Below are 20,391 nucleotides of genomic sequence, written 5' to 3'. Positions count from 1 at the left end.
AATTTTGGTTGTCTTTTGTTTTCTTTCCGTTTGGACGCCTGTCGGATTGAAGACCGTGAGTTGTTTCTCATGCCCAAGTCCTTTTTTTGGCTGTTGTTGAAGCGGGGTGGACTGGCGCCTCGTCTCATTTTTGTTGCTTGATTTGGCTTGCTTTTGCTTTTTTTCTTTTTTGCTTTTTTTTCTGCCTTCAATGGTTTGCGCCATATTGGCAGCGAAGCGTCGGTTGCCGGCGTTTTATTGACCAGAGGATGATGTACTTGACTAGCGGCGCCGTCTTTGTCAAGAGGGTGGGGCACGCACAGAGAGTAATAGCTAGAGATAATGAAATGCGTTACAATTGGATGCTCAGACACATCTCGGCTATATTTTCACAGACGATGATGCACACATGGCTCAATTGAAGTGTGTGCAAGTGTTCAGCTTTGGGCAACTCAGGGTGGACGCCGGGCTACAGAAAAAATCCTAAAACCTGCACACGTGGGTGCGCACACAAAGAGGCGGCGAGTGGTGACCGGGCTCTTAAAAGGCCTCCTTGACGGGCTGCAGCCACTCCTTGAAGCTCTTGGGCTCCTGACCGGTGATGGTCTTGAAGTCATCGGTTGCGGTGTTGACCATCTTGCTGCCGGCATCGACGTAGCGGTAGAGCTCGAGGACACCGTCAGTCTGCCACTCGGGCATGCCCAGACCCATGAAAGCCTGCTTGGCAGCCTCGTAGGGAACCTGGACGTAGTTGATCTTGCGGCCCAAAACCTCGCTAAAGACCTGGGCAATGGTGGTGTGGTCGATGGACTTGGAGGAGAGGGTGTACTTGGTATTGTGGTGCTTCTCGGAGTGGGCAAGGATGGTGGCGCTGGCCAGACCGACATCCTCGACTGCAATGGGGGTGTATGCCGCCTCGGGCTTGGTGGGGCTGTAAATGTTGCTGTCGTTCTTGATGCCCTGCTGGAGACCCCAGTAGTTGTCAATGAACATGGGCAGGCGGAGGATGCAGTAGGGGATACCAGCGGCCTTGACATGATCCTCAATCTCGCCGCACTGACGGCCAAAGCATGAGTCGGTGTAGGCGGTGGGGACCGAGACGACCATCACGAACTTGGCGCCGGCAGCCTTGGCAGCATCAACGGCGTTGTTGGTCAGCTTGGCGCGGTCGATATGGCCGGGGGTAATGACGTAGACGGCATCAACGCCCTTGAACTCGGCCTTCATGTTCTCGGCATCGTTCATGTCAATCTTGGTGAGCTTGATGTTGTCACCGGCCTTGAGGGCCTGGGCCTTGTCGGCGGTCGGGTCGCGGACACCGGCCTTGACCGTGACGTTGGGGAAGGCCTTGGCCAAGGCCTGCACAGTGGCCCTGCAAGCGGGTGCAGACACGCCCATTCACGAAGGGAGATATGGTTGTATTAGAATGCATGGTTTGTAGCCGTCAGTGGACGAGCAAGGACAGCCAAGGCGTCTGCTTACTGGCCAACGTAGCCGGAGGTACCAACGGTGGCGACAGTGGTCATGATGACTGGTCTTTGTGATTGAACAGAGAGAGGGGAAGAAGCCACTCACTACGCCACAGCCCCGCACACAACCCATGGTAAGAGAACGGCGCACCATCAACCCATGATACCAGCAGGAACCGAACAACAAGCTCCGGAACAGCTCCCACTGCCATTCCCACAACAAAAGGCTCCAACCAACAGCAACGGCGCATGTGTGCAGTGTGTTCACTGACCTTGAAGATGAAGAAAAATGCACATCTCCCTTGATGTTTTTCTCTCTAACCAATTCTCTCTTACTCTCTCTCTCTCTTTCTCTCTCTCCTTTTCTCTCTTTGTATCTTTACCAATTCATTTCTCTCTCTCTCTCTCTCTCTCTCTCTCTCTCTCTCTCTCTCTCTCTCTCTCTCTCTCTCTCTCTCTCTCTCTCTCTCTCTCTCTCTCTCTCTCTCTCTCTCTCTCTCTCTTCTCTCTCTTTCTCTCTCTCTCTCTCTCTCTCTCTTTGTGTCTTTGCTCTATATTTTTCTCTTTCTCAAACCGACCTTTTTCTCTCTTTTCTCTCTCCTTCTCTCTCTGTATGATCAACCATGTGCACCAACCAGTGATGTCGTCATCATGAGATTGTGTTGTGGGGAGGAGCACGTCTTGGCAGAGCTACTTGTTGGGTGAGGCTGGTGCGACTCAACACGAACTTGGATGTGTGCGCGCGTGTGTGTGAATCAGGGGGAGTGCGTGGGATCTTTTGGATTTATTCCCATGACTCTGGCTGCCAGGCTCAATCAGATAACACTGCTCGATTGGGATGGGTAACAAACAAATTCACATAAAGAGACAAGAAGAACAAGGGGGCGGGTCAGCGGCAAGAAGCCCCGTCAGACGCTCGGCGCTCAGCGCTTCTCGCAACCACATCACCGATCCATCCTAAGGGCCTGCCAGCTTTAAAAGGCACCCTTGACGGGCTCGAGCCATTGCTTAAAGCCCTTGGCCTCCTTACCGACGATCTTCTTAAAGTCCTTGGTTGGGGTAGTGACCATCTTGTCACCGGAATCGACGTACTTGTACAGCTCCATCACGCCATCTGCCTGCCACTCGGGCACGCCCAGATCCATAAAGGCCTTTTTGGCAGCCTCGTAGGGAACCTGCACATAGTCGATCTGGCGGCCCAGCACCTCACTGAAGACCTTGGCAATGTCGGCATGAGCGATGTTCTTGGGGGTGGTCAGAGTGTAGGTCTTGTTCTTGTGCTTCTTGGGGTGGGCGAGGATGGTGGCACTGGCCAGACCAATGTCCTCAACCGAGATGGGGCAGTAGGCCGCCTCGGGCTTGACGGGGGCGTAAATTTTGTTGTCGCCCTTGATACCGGCGGCCAGACCCCAGAAGTTGTCAATGAACATGGGCAGGCGGAGGATGGCGTACGTGACGCCGCTGGCCTTGAGGTGGTCCTCGACGGGGCCAATCTGCTTGCCAAAGCACGAGTCCGAGTAAGCCGTGGGGAAGGAGACGATGGCAATGTACTTGGCGCCAGCAGCCTTGGCAGCATCAATGGCACCAATCGTAATCTTGGTGCGGTCGATATGGCCGGGGGTAATGATGTAGACGGCATCGGCACCCTTGAACTCGGCCTTCATGTTCTCGGCATCGTTCATGTCAATCTTGGTGAGCTCGATGTTGTCACCGGCCTTGAGGGGCTGGGCCTTCTCGGCGCTTGGGTCGCGCACGCCGGCCTTGACCTTGATCTTGGGGAAAGATTTGGCAAAGGCCTGCACCGTGGCCTGACCCACGTAGCCCGAGGTACCGACAATGGCCACAAACGACATGTCGCTGGTGTTGCTGGTGGTGAAGAGATGTGATCCCTAAAAGGCAAGTTGTAGTGGCAGCTGAAGACAAGCTGGAAGATTGCTCTTGGTTGACTGAAGAGGCTGGTGAAAAATGCTCAACCAGGGGCCCGCTGCCCCACTTGTACTCGATTCAAGCCCAGCCGCACTCATGAATTCAGTGAGTGGGGTCTGTGCCCGTAAGACCATAACAGAAGGCACAAGCAGAAGCGCCAACCGTGGCAAGAAGTGCAAGAACGAGCAGGCGCAGGCGTGGACGAGAACGAGAGAGAGCGAGAAGGGCTGGGATGAAAGGAGGACACTTGAGGGGACACCAGATGATGCCAAGAGATCAAGTCAACATCATCATGATGGTGATCCCGACAGATGATGCGCTCGCACACACACACTGCTATGAGTGTTATGCACGTGCAAAGTGTATCGAAAAGAGCTTCTGCGTAGTGCTGTCGTGTTGTCGGGTGCTTTGGTCTACATTTTGTCAACACAAACGCGGAATCAAGAATCAAACACCGTTAGCCTTGATTTTCCATCCTCATCTTTGACAGAATGACTGTTTGCCGTCGCCATGACCATTCGCATCATCATGAGGTCTATGTGGGAAACGCTTGGGAGTCCAAGGGTATACATTTGGTAAACACTTGGTAGTACTTGGGATGGATGCTCGCGTCATTATGATCAAAGGCGGTGGTGCTTGGCTGAGCTATGGCAAGCGCTTGGCAAGTGCCGGTCGACTCTCACAAGCTGCCCCCCCCCGATCCCTCGGCATCATTTGATCCCTCGCTGGCGCTTGGTGTTTTGGACATTGACACCCTGTCGGTCCCCTGGAAGCATGACTTGTCAAGTCAGGCGACTGCAGATGCAGCGGGAACAGTCACGTTCATCGCTCCCGGTCCAAGATCATGAATAAAACGGTCGTCAATTCCGCTCCCCATGAAACGGGGTTAGACACGAATAGCACCAAAGGCTCTCGCGCCCCCCAGAGGGACTCCGGGCCTCCCAAACCCCCCCCTGTGCAACAATCATAGACGCAACAGCCATAGACGCAACAGGGCGCGGCCTGCGCACGAGCGCCAAAAGGAAACAACAAGAAAAGAATAATTATCATCTGCTTCTCATTTGTAAAAGTCGCACCAGTCATCGGAGTTGGCGGTCATCATAGTACTGTCAAGAGGAGGCCAACCGGCACCGGCACAAACAAGATGCGGCAATGCTACTGAAACAGTCACAATGGCACATGATCGACCAGCCAGCCATCAATCCAGACGCCTCCACAAAACATGCGCCGGAGAGACGGAAAAAATTAAAAAAAAGAATAAAGGCTGGCATTCACCGCATCACAGAGGAGATCGCTGGTAGGTGAGGCACAGCCTCGCGTGCCTCATGGAGCAGCCATGCACGATGGCGGGAAATGGTGGCAACAATCAGTTAGTACTGCTTGATCTGCTTCGTCTGGACGCGCTGGGTAAGAATAAAGATAATGCGCACGCTGGCCAAGAAGACGACGCTCCAGATGGAGAACTGGGTGCCGAGGGTCCACAGCTCGCCGTGAGCCAAAACCTGATGGCCAGGCGCACCGCACGATTTTTTCAACCAGTCATGTGCAATACGAGCAGCACAGCGCCATGTTGGACACCGTCCGAAGCGTGTGTGTGTGTGTGAGACTAGCACCCGAGTTTATATTACCATCGAGCCGAGCGGGCACCTCAAACCATCTTGCGAGCGGAAAACGTACCAATCGGAGAAACGGAAGCATCCACAGGATATCGCCCAAGAGGCATGCCTGAGCAATGTGAGGAGAAATCTCGGCAAAGGTGCCAATGTAGCCCATCAAGCAACACATGGCGCCAAACTGCTGCAAATTGCCTTGCGAGACGGCGTGATCATAATCACGAGGGGCGAAACCCTGTTGCCGCATCACAAACTCGGGCTGCCATAGCATCAGGATGCCAGACACCCATAGAAGCAAGCCCTCTCCGAAAAACACTGCCCGGCAAAACCGCTCAGCCGCCGTTGTTGCCGCGGCGCGACGACGTCCCATTGACATGCTGCCCTTCTCTTCTCCTGCACCAAACACCAAGTGTCCAGTCTCAGTACACTCAGTACACTCGGTGCCTTGGCTAGTGATAGTCACCCCTCGTGCCAAAGAGCCCACGGCATCCACACACCTGACCACCACCCTCCGTGCATCACCCGATCCGGAAAAAAAAATAAGCTCAACAAGCGGAAATGTGAATAAAGTTAGACTTTGCGTGATTCGGATCAAACCAAAACGGCATACGGCGCTGGCGGGGCGGGGGTGCTGCTTTGAAACGACACGGGTGTCTCAAGAGGGAGGAAGCAACGTAGGAGTTGTCGAAGCAAGGAAGGCAAAGGAGAGGCGTTGGGGTTGATGGAGGGAAACGACCAACGAGAGGACCATGCTTCTGATGGCATGGCGTAATAATTTGTGCGATGTGGCTGGTAAGGCCGGCCCAGCTTCGAACCGTTTTACACTTCAATTACGTTGCTTAGGGCGTATCCGAACGCGCTGGCCGAGACCTCGTGGTCTTCGCGCTAGCGCAAGCTTCAGCGACTGGTTAGGGCAAGCGTCATGGGCGCTTGGCAAAAAGGACATTGCCCAAACAGGCTATCAAACGACTTTCGGGTGGTGGGAAGCGCTTGCAACCATGCCAGCAGGCAGCTGGCATGATAGGACCGTCCACACTGTGCATTGTGACAAGTCTATACACCAAAGAGAACCCGTGAGGAACCCGTGAGCACCGCGTATGCACGTCCATCCCCATCCAAGCCCCACCCTCTTCGACTAGCAATTGATCCGCACCTCCGACGGGAGCTCATCTTCCAATTCCATGCTGTAGCAAATGCCACAATCAGTCTTCTCCACAGCCTAACACGCATACACCCATTGACAACAACTATTGAGAAAGAGACGACCAGCGCCATGGAAAGACCATCGCCTGTCTAGCGCACGCTCGAACGGTGGATGCAGCTGAAATCAAAAGCCTGCTGAGACGACTGACCACCTCATGCGTGGCCTGTTGACCCGTCGGGCCCGCCAACGCTGATCCCAGGGCTTGCTGCAAATGGTCTGCCAACGTCGCATCCGGCCTGTCAGTTCCCCCGGCTGCATATCTACCTCAGGCATCGCACGCAGTTGAAGCAAATATAGGCATGAGCCTGATCCGCTCTCCCATCCACAAACCCTTTCGCTACCTTCCGGCCTTCCGCACAGCCGGCGATCCCGCGTAAACAAGTGTACTGGAAACAGCCGCCTTTTGCCAGACATGTGATGTTGAACTCGACATACCGCTGCCATTGGTCTCGCAATGGGTCACTGCGAGTATCAGGTCCTAGCACATGGACGTCTGGTAGCATTTGGCTGCCCCGTGCATCAACAGTGACGTCCACGACCACCCCTGACACCGTTGTGGCTAGCCGAAAGGTCAGCGCCCTAACAGAGAGGAAAAAGACATGGTCTGCTTGAGCTTCAGGCGAACAATTCACTGCTTTCCCTTGCACACGTTAGTCTCGGCCAAATTTCGTACGCAGGTGCCCATGCGCGAGGGTTGAGGACGTCAAAGCGCTCATAGAGCGCCCGAGTGGCTGCCCAAAGCGGCTCGGCTTGCTTCAGCTGCTCCGCCATTTGTGACACGACATGCTGCAACCGTGTATCCGGGGTCCATCTGCACAAGCACGTCACAAGTCAACACCTTGAACGCACGTCCGGTGCACAACAAATAATATCCATGTACTCAGACATGGCGGTAAGGAACGTACGTCGGCGACCACTCCACAGGCAAGGTATGAGTCAGGCGGGGTGCCTCTGCGGGAAAATTCGCGCCGATGCGTAGGCTCCAAGGATGACCGCCGCTCTCAAACTGTGCGCGCAATCGACATCCAACCATAAGTAAGTGGGATAAAGTTATGTTCCGTGGCTTCATGCATGGGGCAAAGCGCAAAAGTCCCCCTAATCAAAGGATGGAGAACGCGTACCTGCACCAACGTAAAGTCATCACTGATGGCATGCAAGTCCTCTTGCGGCACCGCACAGAGCTGTTCCAAGAGTTGATCAATAACGTCGCTGGGTAAACACTTGGGACCATGCCCCTGCAGACCCGTGCCGACCAGACAAGTATCATGTGAGATACTTGGGACTCGCCTCTCTTGAGACTACCAACATCCCTGATATTCTCTGCACGTGTGCGCTGCCTTCACCTGCAGCTGCTTCGTCACCATGTCCGCCAGGGCATCCAGAAAGTGGACAGGTGTGGCGGTCTGGACGAGGGCCAGCTGGACGTGATCCCAGCATGGCTGAAGCAGTTCCTCCAAAAGGGCATCGCATTCGAATCGTCGCCGTACTGGTTCCGTGGGAGGATGTGGCCAGGTCAGACCAATCTGCCAACGCTCCCGCTGCACTTCCAGGAGACCCGCATAGCTGTGCACGGCACGCCCATGTAAGACCAAGCCGCGACACGACGGTGTGACGAGGATGTGAATACAGTGGCAATCATTTCCCTCCACCCTCGCACCGTGCTTGAGAGGCATCCTTAAAGTTGAGCAGCATTGGATACTTGCGCATCACCGCATCCGCCCCCGCCTCGTTGAACCCTGTGGACGCCATTACAGCACCAGCTCACAACCATCACCCGCTGCCGTCCGTCCAGCTCGCTCGCTCGCCATAACATGATCCGGAAAAAAAGCAACGGTCACTAAAAAATCTGACTTTTGAGAAGTGAAACACTTACAATCTTCGGATTCATGTCAACCCCGAGCTCGCCGCGCTCAGCTCGGGTCTTGACAAGCCATTCGTAGGCGAAGAGGGCAAGAACAAGAAAAGGAGATCAATTAGTGGGTGTTCAAGGCCAAGGACAACACTGTCCTTGGCCTGACTAACGTTCTAATACTTGTTATATGGATATAAGAAAATAATGCGACATGCAACCATAGTGCGGTTGCCTTTTTAATACTGCGCGTGGCTCGGCCACCTTGGACTACATGACGGAATGACACGCAACGCCGACCTTAAGGACTTTCCAAGCCCACGTCTGGGGCCGTTCCAGACGCAAGAATGTGCTGCATTCCCATTGCGGCCGTCAGAGGAAGAGACAACGAAAAAGGTCGTGTAAGCCAAAATTGACGCCTGACTTGAGCTAGAACAGTGTCAGGTTGCTCACATACCTGCACAGCGTCAAGCCGTTCATCCATGCTTGACAAATCCAACTCCATCTGACGCAAGCAGCAGCCAATTCATAAAAAGGCAAGCAGGTGGCACCAAAGCACAAGGTAACCATCAGCATGTCACTCAAGGCGCTGCACAAAAAGTACTACAGCCAACCACGAGAAGCGCAAGCACAAACCTTTTGCAACTGATGCCCGCGCTTCATTTCCCGCAACCTAGAGGAGTACCGCCAGTTCCCACGTTGCTTCATAAGTTGAAAGAGCCAGCAGCGCCCAAGCATGCAGAAACAGTCGTCACTTTATCTCCCCAGCCCAGATTACAAACCTACCGGTGCAAATAGCGCCCAGCCGATGCCTCTGGATCGCGGGAAGACTGGATAACCACAGCTGCCGGCTGAGGCTCCTCCACAGCCACACGAGGCAATGAAACAGCGCTTGACGAGACTGGCACACCCCGCGGAGTATCTTTCAAAACTCGAGGTCGCCGAGTGTTGGTTATTTGGTCGGCAAAGCTGGTGGCTGCACCCTCGGGCAAAACTGGCCAGGCCGCGCCCTCGCCTGCCTCAACGGCTTCCTGCAGTGGGCTCGTGTATAAATAACGCCCCAAGTGCCCCTCCGCGTGCAGACCAACCAGCATGCTTGGATCAAACGCCAAAGTGGATCGCTCGTGTGAGACCACGGGCCCCAACCCTGGGCCATGGCGTGCTGCCCGCGTCTCGACGGGCGCGTGCCTCTCTGCCATGTCGTCGTCCACCACAGCGGAGGATGATGGAGGTGATGGGGCTTTCGAGCTCGCCGGCGAGTGGTGCAGGACCCGCACTGTATCTAAATCCACATAGCGCTTGCGCGGCCCCTCTATGGTTGAGGAATCATCTGGAAGGCCCTCGATAGAGTGCGTTGCTCGCGCGGATTCATGCGCGCGTGAAGGGTTGGCGCCAACGGATACAATTTCGCTTCGTAACGGGGGCACGGCTGCATCAACGGTTTGTGTCTTGGCCGCATGGCGCTCGACCAAAGTCTGGGTGCCTTGCTCAATGAGATTCCAACGCAAAAGGCCTTCAGGAAGCCGAGGTGTCTGCGTGGTGACCGAACGCGGTACAGCGAACAGCGGCTGCCGATCTTCTGCTCCATCATCTGACGCATCGTCCGTCTCGTCATCGGACGCTGCATCGCTGGTAAAAAAGCGCTTGCCTGATTGGGCAGGTAATGCAAACCCAGGCGTGACAGGCACGGGCTGCTTCGATCGTTGTGGTGTATGCACAGGAGGAACATCAAAGCCGACGCTCTTATGCCGGCCCATGCGTCGACGGACTCGTGCCGGCGTGTCGCGCAGCATGGCACTCATTGGGGTACGCGGAGGCACTGCCAAACTTTGAGGAGACGCAAAGCTCTTGTTGTCTGATAAAAGCGAATGTGTGCCGTGAGCAAACGTGTGCGGCGGTGATGCGGCCTCGGTTGACGGTCGCGACGTGGTCGCTAATCGCAAAAACGATGGTGTCGTCGTCGTACCCCCTTGCGCCCCCGCTGTTGATTTCTGCAGTCGAAGAAAAGAACTGGTGGGTCCGCTGGCGGGAGTCTTCAAGCGCAAGCACCCGGACGATGGCTTGAGCACAGGATCCTGCTTGCGTGGTGTCGAGCCCTGTAGCCGAAGCAAGCCTGGCCCGACAAACCCCTCGGAACGGCTCGATGCATGTGCTGATTGTGTTGACGCAGAGTGTGGCTTCCTCGCCACGACCGAGGGCCGATCATTGACAGTAATGGCGGCGGGCGACACTCCTTGAGATGGGCCCTCCATCAAACTGTTAAAAGAAGCATGAGCTGACGGCGCACTCGCAGGGTGGCCCAATGGACTCACTGTAAGAAGGTGATGTCCACCCAGGTCTTCAACGGTGGATTGGTCCACATGAGAGCTGCTGAACCTCTGCAGCCCACTGTGTGGTGCACCGTTGGCCCCGTCACGCGGCTCCTTGAAGGATTGATGCCGCCCGACCCGGGTCGTGGAGCGGTCCGTCAAGTCAGGCGTCTCAGTCGCTAACGACGCTCGCTTCGCACCATTGGGCGGCGAATGCACTTGCTTAAAAGGATCAGAGCCGAGCTTGCTCTGCTCTCCCTCACGCGCTGCGCGTGACCGGTCTGAAGAAGGTTGCTCAGCAGCATCCAGGAACTCTGCACGCCTGTTTTCCACTTGATGTGAGTAAGGCTGCGATTCGTTCCGCGCGGCTCCGAGATCCAGTCGTCGTGCAACAGCAGCAGCAGCAGCAGCGGCAGCTAAGTTCCCTGCCGCTTGACCTGCGGAAAGGGTAGATGCTGGCCCGGTTCTTCGATCCGACAAGTCGCCTTTCTGCTGTTCGACTGGCATCTCCTCTCGGAGCATATCTCCTTTCTCCGAGTTGGACGCAGGCCTGGCAAATACACCCCGATCGGGATTCGACCCCAGATCGTTGATTGGCAGACTGTTCAGCTCGGCGGCTGGCCTAGAACCAGACAATGCACCCAGTGAGTGCGTACTGCTCGACTCACCATCTTCACACAGGCGAGGTTGGGCGTCGGCTCCAGCGTTGCCGTCGGTAGTAGACTGTGCAGACTGTCCATCTTGTACGGTCACAGTGCTTGCTGGTTGCGCAGAGACCAAGTGGCTCGCCTTCTCTTGGCGAAGCAAATCACCTGAGCGCACTCCATCCGCTGCGCGAGGAGCTCCTGTCACGGCTTCAGATGCAACCATAAGCTTGGAATCTGGTCCGCCATGATGTGAACAAAGGCCTGACCTATCCCCAGAGGGGCCAGCCACCAGAGGCACCTCTGCGACCGGCCCCTGCTCTGCTGTCTCTGAGTGGGTGCCGGAGGCCGGAGGAGTCTCCATATCTGGCATCGTCACGTCACTGATAACGGATATCGGGGACGGGGATCGTGAAGTGCGAGAGCCTTGAGAAGGCGAGCGTGACCTGGAGGCAGGCGCCCGGCTTGCATGTGCTACCAGCGCGTCCCCCACTCGCGTGGATGCGGACGATGACCGAGCTGTCTCATCAGCTTGACCCAAGACATTAAGCGTGACAGCTGGTGGCAAATCGTGCTGCACCCTTTCTGTTGCCTTGGCCTTATCAGCGATGCGGCTGACGGATGAAGTACCTGCATCGCTCAGCTGTTGTTGCTGTTGCTGTTGCTGTTGCTGTTGCTGTTGCTGTTGCTGTTGCTGTTGCTGTTGCTGTTGCTGTTGCTGTTGCTGTTGCTGTTGCTGTTGCTGTTGCTGTTGCTGTTGCTGTTGCTGTTGCTGTTGCTGTTGCTGTTGCTGTTGCTGTTGCTGCTGACTAGCGTGCCGAGCGGGTTCGAGCTCATCTTCGCTGCGGGTCGAAATGCTGGTCAATGTCACCGACAAGAGGCTGGAATCCACATCGCCATCCCCTCGACTGCGATCCAAGAGAACGTCTCGGAAGCTTTCGTCGCGTGCCCCATCCTCCACACGGCCGCTTCCTTCAGAACGGATGGCCCGGTCGTCACGGCCTTTCGGCACAAGCTGCGAGGGCTGCGTTTGTGTCGAAGGTGTGGGTCGAACTTCAACGCGAATGGCTGGTGCGCTATCGGGCTGTGATATGTCGGTTTCAGCCCCTATCGACTCGATGATTGGAGACGTGGATGATGAAGTTGACGGGGACGCCGCCAAAGTTCCAACTAGAGTTGAGCTTTGAGACTCGGGTGCTGAAATCAAGCTCTCAGCTTCTGTGTCATGTTGTTCCAGCTTCTGGCCAGCACCAAGAGTTGGGCCAGACCCGTGCCCTGAGAAGGCATGCAAGGCTGCTGGCCCAGCCATTACGAAAGACTCGCCTTGTGACATAAGGCTTGTCTCGGCGTCGGCATGCAGTGGGGTGTGAGCAGTCAAGACACGCAGGCTCTGGTCTCGGATGCGCTGACTCCCAGACGCTGAAATGCTGGCCTCGGACAGGCTCAAGCTCAAGCTAGAGCTAATGTCCACCAAATTCCCTGCCGTGCCCTCTTCGTTGTTGCCGCTTGACCGCTCTCCCGGCACGTCCATGTCCCGTAGAGTGGGCCCTTCCCGTTTCGCACCAGTTCGACTGGCGGCACTTTCCTGAGTCTCATCAATGATTGGCGTCATGGGCGTAACGTTTTGCCGCGAAGGATGGTCTGCATGCTGCTCATGGTGTGGACGCGAGCTTTTCTTGGGGGTGCTCGCTGATGGCTGGTCCCGAGCATTTGCTTGGCTGTCGTCAGGAAGCCAGGAAGCATCGAGATCTGCGGGATGGCCACTTCCTCGCGTAGTGGCATGCGTGGTGGCTTGAAACGCTGACGGTTGTGGTGAAGGGATAGGTCCAACTGGGTTGCCACTGATGGCTGGGGCACTATTCAGTGGATGGATCCCTTGAAGGGATGTGGTGTTGGCTTGCGTGAGTGGAGATGCGACAGTTAGCCCCGACTGCTGCATGGCCGTGGCCATTGTTGCAGACGGTGTCCAAGCTCCCAGCTCAGTAACCTCGTCCAAGTCTACGCCAGCAGGGGTGCGCTTGGAAAGCCATAATAGTGGCACCCCGCAGCGCACTTGGATGGAACCCAGTGAGCTTGTCTCACCCAGCGCAAAGGGATCGTAGTTAAGCCAATGATGCATTTGTAGCGTCAGTATATCTTCGGGAACCAAGCGCCGATAGCGCTCGGCCAGGCCAGAGATGGCGCGATAAAACCCAAGCACCTGCTCGTCAGCTTCAGCAGTGAGGACGTTGAGGCAGACGGCACTGAAATCTCGAAGATGCCCTCGAGCATTCACCTCGCAGCGCACGAAGCGAGGGTCGAGGCGGAAAGCCAAGCGCCGCGCCTCAGCTTGCGACCAAGGCAAGGCGGTATCTAGCCAAAATAAGCAAACAACACACATGCAATACGGTCAAAGAAATAAAAATTTGTGATCGCACCAAAACGAACATGAGGCATCGGGCCTGACAGGACGCACTGGTATCACAAGCGTAGCTAAGGTAGGTGCAAAGCAAATCAGGTGCTCCCGTCTGCGCTGCATGCTCAATTTCATCACGGAGGTGCGTAGCATAGCACAGCTGACTAAGCCTAGGAGAAGGAGGAGGGAGTTCGGGAGGGATGGGAGCAAAAAAGAAAGACATGATGGCTGAGAAGACAGCCGTATTCGCAGCCCAAACCCCTTGCGTTGTGGCTTTTCAAGCTGCCTTCATAGACGGCAACGTGCCCAATCGAATCGGACTTGCGCGTGAGCCCACGGACCTTTGTAAGGTATTGTCTCGCAGGGCATGCCAAGAGACCGGCACTTGCTGATTGCTCACGTTCATGGTGGCATCCGGTTCCATATGAACACTGTCATTGAGCTGATCTCCTGAGCGATCAGACAAGAGGCCAAGATCCCGAAGCACACCACAAACGTCTGATATCACGCGGCGGAGGGTCGCGCGCCAAGCGCGTTCCTCATCCTCACTCTGGGGCAGGTAAATTGGCGTGGATTTCTTCACGCTCTGGGCATGAGCTTGCTCAGGCTGTAGGTGAGCACGCAGCAGGTGCGAACCATGACGCAGCAGGCGGTCCAGGTATTGTGCGACCGGGCTCACGATGCCGCTGAGTTTGGCTGCCATGCTCACTCGCCGAGCAATGGTGCTCTATGGCCATTCGAGTCCATAGCAAAAATAGATGAGTGAATGTACAGCTACAACCTGCACGAGAGCTGTGAAGATATACCTGGTGGTAGCCGACAAGTTCAGGCAAGTTCTGAGCAAGAGTTTGCTCGAGGATAAAGCTTGGTTTGCAGTCCTTTGCAGAAATGCGATTTGCCTCCACGCGAGCCAGTACGAGGGCCGTCTTCCAGTCACCCAAGCGTAGCAGATAAGACACAGCTTGCTCATAGGCACCTTGGGAAAGGAGGGCAGAAGAAGCAACAAACGTGTCGGACAAATTAAAAAAAAAAAAAAAAAGGAAGAAAAACAAGGCACAGGTTTTGCGACGCCTAGACGAGTGGCCACAATGCTTGCAGTGGCAACGGACACGTGCACTTTCAGCCCAGCAAGCCTGAGTGGCGTACCAGCGAGCAGATACAGGTCAAGCGCCATCATGTGCGCGCGGTCGAGCCCAAAGGCATCCGAAGCTTGCTTTTGAAGAGCCCGAATGACCTGCACACGTCGAAGCTCGCGCCCTTGTGCAAGGTCACCGCGTGCAGCCTCCAAGACTGCGTTCACACCTGCCTTCTCCAGTTGCAGGTTGTGGTGCGCATGCAGGGGAGCCAAATGCGGAACTTGCAACGTCTGGGCAGTATAGATGGCGTCAAAAAGTAAGGCAAGCCAAAGAACGCCACGCTGTGCTAGCGGCATGGGCAAGGCCTCGGCTCGTAGCCCATGGCCTGTCTCGTGCTTGAGCTGCCAAGTTCGCACACGCTGCACCATATCAAGCTGAGACTCGCGCTGCTGCAAGTCTTCAGCCCACCACAGCGAGGGGCTGAATTGGAAGCGGCGCACTCCATCCACTAAAGCTAGCGCGTGTCGAAAGTCCAAGACATGCAGTGCAGCACCAAGTTGAAGGAGGAACCACAACCCGTGCTCGTCGGGAGTCGTGCGCTTGGGTCCGCCACGCGCGGCCAGCATGTCTCGCAGGGTCGGACCAACACCCTGCGTGAGCTGGCAGCGCAGTAAATCTGGGAAGTGCACGTGCACCATTTCGGGAGGACGCGAATCGGCTAGGGCGTGCTGCAAGACGCGAATGGACGAGTGGTGCAGGCACAGCGTGGCCCAGCTGCGTGGCCACAGTGGCCGGCGTCGCACTCTTGGAACTCGAGAATGTGACTGAAGTTCAAGTTTGTACATGTATTCCAGAGCCAATTCACCGTCGTGGCGGCATAGCCAAGCCCAGACATCCTCGGCGCAGGCCCCACTTTGCAGGGTGCTCGGGGACCACAGGCAGGCGCGGTACACAGCATTGAGGACCTTGAGAACAATGGCAAGCAGCTGCTCCTCCCAGTGTTGACCTACATGATGCAGTAGCCAGTCCAAAGCGGCACTGGCCGGCATGAAAGTGTCGTGCTCAAGGTCCAGAAAAATGCCGTGTTCCTCCGCCTGCGCCGCCAGTATAGTCAGCAACTCTTGGGTGCAGAGCAAAACGGACTGGCCATCGTCAGCCGCGGTGCGTAGTCGGCCAATTCGTTGAAGGAGAATGCGATCCTCGGCCAGTGAGCCTAGTGCTGCAACTGGGACAGCCATTTGTCGCGTATCAGTTGAAGCAAGGTGGGCTTGCAATTGATGAAAGGCCCGGGGCAGGTCTGCCAGTCCCCGAGCGAGGACGTCGCGGAGCAACATGCGTCTTAACAACAGGGCAAGAGCGGAGTGCGTCTCTGGGCGGTAGCGCCAGATGGGGTGGGATAGAAGGGCATCGCAGAAGGCGGCGTTCCGAGCAAGATCTCGCTCGTCAACGTGAGCCACCTGAAAAGCCGTGGGCGTTGCTTGCACCAGATGGATGGGCATGAGTGGCTCAATGGCCATGACGCAAAGAGAGTGCTGACCGACCAAAGCCAAGTGACCGGGCCCAAGCTGACCCAGAGCCTGAACAGTTGGAAGACCTGACACCAGCACTGATTGGGGACGTTGTTGGTTCACAATCACCTGGAACAACATGCTAGCAGTGCGAGATAGCACGGCCACATTGCCATCCACCGAGGCCTAGAACACAAAATGGCACCGCAATGAAGGAATCGAGATGCTCGGCACCATGTGGCACTCAGAGGATCAATGGCATGCATGCCTATTCGTGTGTTTGTCCCCATATATGTCTGTGTCTATGAGGGTGTGTGGCTCAGCCAGAAGAGAAAGGCTGGTGGCTTGACTGAGTCTGCCTTGATAGCACAGGTTGAGCAGCACGCACCGCAAGGAGGAGCATTCCATCAAGGGTCCAAGCCAAATCGATGATTCCGTTGCGAGAGGAGGGGTGCGTGTCGTGAGTGAGAGCAGGACTGAGGCGCACTGCCCCGGTGAGAAGGCTGGTACATCGGATTCGCTGGCAATCGGCTCGCTGTGTATCGATAATGACGACAGCCACGAGTTCACCACAAGGATCAATGGCCAAGGCAGGTGTGTGCGCAAGCCGCAGGCTAGAGTCCAAAGGGACTTGGTGTGGTGTCATGGAGATCTGCAAGGCAGACTCGATGATTTCGTTGCTCTGAAACACCACAAGTTGCTGCTCTTGAACGGAAAAGCAGACGAGCTCGCTTCGCTACCAGGTGGGAGAAGAACAGGTGCGGCATGAGCGAAGCGATTCAAGCCACAATGACAAGCTCAAATGCACCTGAGCTTATAGATACCTGCGTAAAGCGCCATTGGGCGGCGTGTCCTGGGGCTAACATGGTTTCGGCCACGGAATTCAAGGCAAAATTCTCCCTTGCTGCTGGCGCCCAGCTGAGGGACCAGGAGCGATGTTTGACGGCCACGACGTGCAGCTCTACACACCAGGCCAAAAAAAGAGCCGGGAGTTGGAGTCAATGCTATGTGCCTCATTTCTGTGGACTGCGGAGGGGGTGCTTCGACAAGCTAGAGCTGACCAGATTCGCCAATTAGGCTTGGGCGGGATTGAAGTGCGATGTTGCAGCTCACGACCATGGTGGTGTCAATGAGCAAGAGGAGGGTGGCCTGCGTGGGGCGCTCGGCACTGGTTTCCACCTGAATATGCCGCACGGTTCCTATCAAGCAAATGGGCAGCATTGGCATTGAGAGGCGAGGCCAGCGATCATTTAAGCAAGTCCTCGACCAACGAACCAGCATCGCGGCGAATGAGCTGCGGCTCATGAATGCAAGCATCGCCGGCTCGAGCCAGAACACCAATGTTCTGAGCATCATCGTGATACACGATAAAAGCACCTGAGCAACACCGGGCGAAACAGGCATGCTATCAGCTTGGCAACCATGGGCTGGCCGAAACGCGACAGGGACAGCAGCTTTGGCTGTTGCCTGGACGTGGCTTTCCCGTATGTACACGTTGAGAACGAACCTCGGCCAGCTGCATGGGTGATATTGGTGAGTCTAGCTGTCACGGGGTGCTCGTGCCATTCATCTGACAGGGTGTTGTTATGCACTGCTCGAACGGGCTCAAAAAGGACCATGGAGTGGCTCGCGCGAAGCGCCGCGAGCCACGGCTCTCGAGATTGGCCAAGCCCGCAGGTCAGCAGCGAGATTGGCGTGAGCGGTTTATTGCTTTTGTCGCGCGCGCGCCCAAAGTCCTGCAGCTCAACCGCCCACATGCTTGCTTATAGCACGGTCACCGCCCATCCAGACAACGCGCTGGCGCAGATCAATTGGCGCTCTTGCTCCCCTTCATCCCATGGCCCATGAACCTTCAACGCAGCGCATCAACGGTCAAATTGAAAAAAAAAAAAAAAAATTTCGTTTTTGATCATTGATGAAAAAAAAAAGTTTTAACGGTCAAATGGCTGTTGCTGAGAGAGCGTGCTCACGGCCATTCTTGGTCGCAACTCTGCTCTGCCACGGCTGTGAATTGGACTGGGTGACTTGACTGCTCGACAGTTCTTGCCTTGGCTCCTTGGCTCTAGTCAGGACAGGTTTGCTTTGCTTTTTTCATCCCTTTGCAGCTAGTTCTTTACTCCCACTCTGTATCATGGCATCAAGATTGCCTCAGGGGAGGTCATTCACCAAGATGTGTCAAGTCAACGCAGCATGGTACAAGCAGGTGGGGCATCAAGCAGGTAAATCCATGGTCCCGAAACAAGGTCAAGGTGCGAGGTTTCAAGAGAAATTGCATGTCCAGTGGGACTACATGAGATGGGACAGGAATGGGTTTATAGAGACCATGGAAAAAGGAGAAGGGTTTTTTCAGTGGCTAGCACACATCCACTGGCTCGGCCATCAGGGATGCAACGGCTAGCTTTGGCGCAAAGCAAAAGCTTATGGCACAGACACCTGTCCTCGGGCACGATCAACACGTTGTCAATGTCCGACTAGCAATCATTGGTTGTGCAACTCGCACACACACACGCACACACATACTCTCTCTCATCCGCTCTTGCCGACGAGGACTCTTGGCCCGGCAAAAGAGCCGGGCTCGAGCCTGTCGTTTTTCAGAAGCACCCGGCCTACAGTCCGTCGGTTTTTAAAGGCCCGGCCTAGAGCCCGTCGTTTTTCAAAAGCACCCGGCCTCGTTGCAACGGCTAATAAAAGGCAAGAGCATGAAGTAGCTCTTCGCCCGTCTCCTTTTGGAAGGTTTCGATAATGTCGTCAATGTCGTCATCCAAATCTTCCGATGCTTCCATCATTTGAGCCAGTTTGTAGAGGTTCAAAGCCCCCACAGTGGCGGCGCTGTGATTATCAGGGATGTCCAGATTGATAATGTGCACGGGTGTGCCCTCGGCACCATCACGCTCTTCCAAATCTACAGATATGTGTACGACAGCGATTCATCAGCGTGTCCTTGCGAAAATAAGGCGATATTGTCACAGGGATGAAGCGTCGAATCGCCGCACCGCGTAGAACTTCGTCGAAGATGCGGGACTCGCAGGTCAGGATAATGTCGAAGCGCTTCTTGGTTTGGCGCTGAAACTTTTCTGGGCGAGGCTTGATAGCCATATTCCGCTCCAGCATATCCAGGACCCCATTTCCCGAGTACCTATCACATGCGTTTCAGTTCCCAAGGTGGTTAACTTGAGTGAGGCTTGAAGTCTGGCTACAACTCGAGTGCGAATGCCCACTTCGGACGTGAAGTTTGTCAGATGCGCGGGCGAGCAAAGCAGAGACGTGCGCGCGGGCTCACAGCTCGAAATTCTGCTCCTTCAGCTGCTTGTACATGTCCTCATAGGTTGTATCATCAAAGCCAAAGACATTGGGCTTGTCAATGCTCGGGCCAGGGAGCTTGACGGCCGATCCTGTTCCGTAAGATTCAATGTTGAATCCGTGCCGCCTGGTGGTGAGGGGGGAAATTAAAAAAAAAAGATGAATAATCAGGCTGCGCGAGGCCCTGCTGCAATGGCCAGGTCCGAGTGCGGAGCAAGGAGGCGGGCACAGCTCACTGGAAGACGAGGTGTGTTTCCATGCTGCGGTTCTGGTTGCTGCTACAGACGACGGCATATCGGCGGGTCTCCTGCTGATACACACAAAACCCAAATGCATGATTCGCGGCCGAGCCAATCCAATAAGCAGCCAGCTCGCCAGCGGTGTGCTGTAACAAGCAACACCCGCCATGACCTTCCAACCTGATGCGGGCGCTTGGCCACAGGCTCGGCGGTCGACTCTTTCTCAGCCATCCTGACACGAACACATCCCCCGCCCGCCCTCTGTGTGTGTGTGTGTGTGTGTGTGTGTGTGTGTGTGTGTGTGTCACGAGCCAACACTGAATTCTAAATTTCTCTCTCTCTAAATTTCTCTCTCTCTAAATTTCTCTCTCTCTAAATTTCTCTCTTTAAATCAATCTCTCTCTCTCTCTCTCTCTCTCTCTCTCTCTCTCTCTCTCTCTCTCTCTCTCTCTCTCTCTCTCTCTCTCTCTCTCTCTCTCTTCATCTGACACCGCGGTTGGATTTCGCAGCACCGCATCCGGCATCCATCATCCATCATGGTGGACTATTCCAAGTGGGATAACCTTGACCTGAGCGATAGTGAGGAGGAGGAGGAGACCCGGGGTGCCCCTGGGGTGTATCGTGTGGAGCCTGGCTCGCAGGTGACTATTCCTGGTCGCAATGTGACAATCAACAGCACGCCAAGCGCGAACACGAGCGCCTCGACGGCTGGACCTCTCGTACCGAGCCGCACAGCGACCAACCCCTTGGCTCGGTTGACGAGAAATGGTGGTGAGACAGAAAAATACTTTTGGTGCCAGGACGTGGACGCCGCGACGGTGGCTGTCAAAGTCCCCGCGGGAACGCGGGGGAAGAGCGTGGCCGTGGCACGGCGCGGCGA

General features: G+C 55.6%; 3 protein-coding genes across 3 annotated transcripts; all 3 read right to left on the bottom strand.

Moving 5' to 3' along the window:
- Positions 1-382: 382 nt before the first annotated feature.
- MONBRDRAFT_31373 (uncharacterized protein) lies at positions 383-3,301 on the bottom strand (the record flags this gene model as incomplete). The annotated part of the gene is made up of 5 exons (XM_001743173.1): positions 383-1,351; positions 1,462-1,515; positions 1,785-1,999; positions 2,023-2,057; positions 2,434-3,301. The coding sequence occupies 5 exons, from the start codon at positions 3,299-3,301 to the stop codon at positions 520-522; spliced, it is 2,004 nt and encodes a 667-aa protein (XP_001743225.1). The 3' UTR covers positions 383-519.
- Positions 3,302-5,884: 2,583 nt separating this feature from the next.
- Positions 5,885-16,113, bottom strand: MONBRDRAFT_23231 (uncharacterized protein; the record flags this gene model as incomplete). The annotated part of the gene is made up of 21 exons (XM_001743172.1): positions 5,885-6,040; positions 6,141-6,206; positions 6,340-6,451; positions 6,627-6,770; positions 7,097-7,197; positions 7,313-7,426; positions 7,679-7,754; positions 7,849-7,927; positions 8,043-8,112; positions 8,498-8,545; positions 8,677-8,713; positions 8,827-8,900; positions 9,129-9,895; positions 10,787-10,971; positions 11,263-11,376; positions 11,509-13,345; positions 13,449-13,558; positions 13,730-13,838; positions 13,938-14,115; positions 14,195-14,364; positions 14,535-16,113. 21 exons carry the CDS (start codon positions 16,111-16,113, stop codon positions 5,885-5,887), a joined length of 6,126 nt encoding a protein of 2,041 aa, XP_001743224.1.
- A 2,540-nt stretch (positions 16,114-18,653) lies between these two features.
- Positions 18,654-20,035, bottom strand: MONBRDRAFT_21202 (uncharacterized protein; the record flags this gene model as incomplete). Its single annotated transcript, XM_001743171.1, has 5 exons — positions 18,654-18,874; positions 18,966-19,108; positions 19,253-19,399; positions 19,509-19,576; positions 20,024-20,035. 5 exons carry the CDS (start codon positions 20,033-20,035, stop codon positions 18,654-18,656), a joined length of 591 nt encoding a protein of 196 aa, XP_001743223.1.
- Between the last annotated feature and the right edge of the window lie 356 nt (positions 20,036-20,391).

This window comes from Monosiga brevicollis, genomic scaffold, assembly GCF_000002865.3.
Source record: "Monosiga brevicollis MX1 MONBRscaffold_3 genomic scaffold, whole genome shotgun sequence".
NCBI classification, from domain to species: domain Eukaryota; class Choanoflagellata; order Craspedida; family Salpingoecidae; genus Monosiga; species Monosiga brevicollis.
Note: the sequence above shows the minus strand (reverse complement) of the source record. Positions and strands in the feature narration are given on the sequence as shown.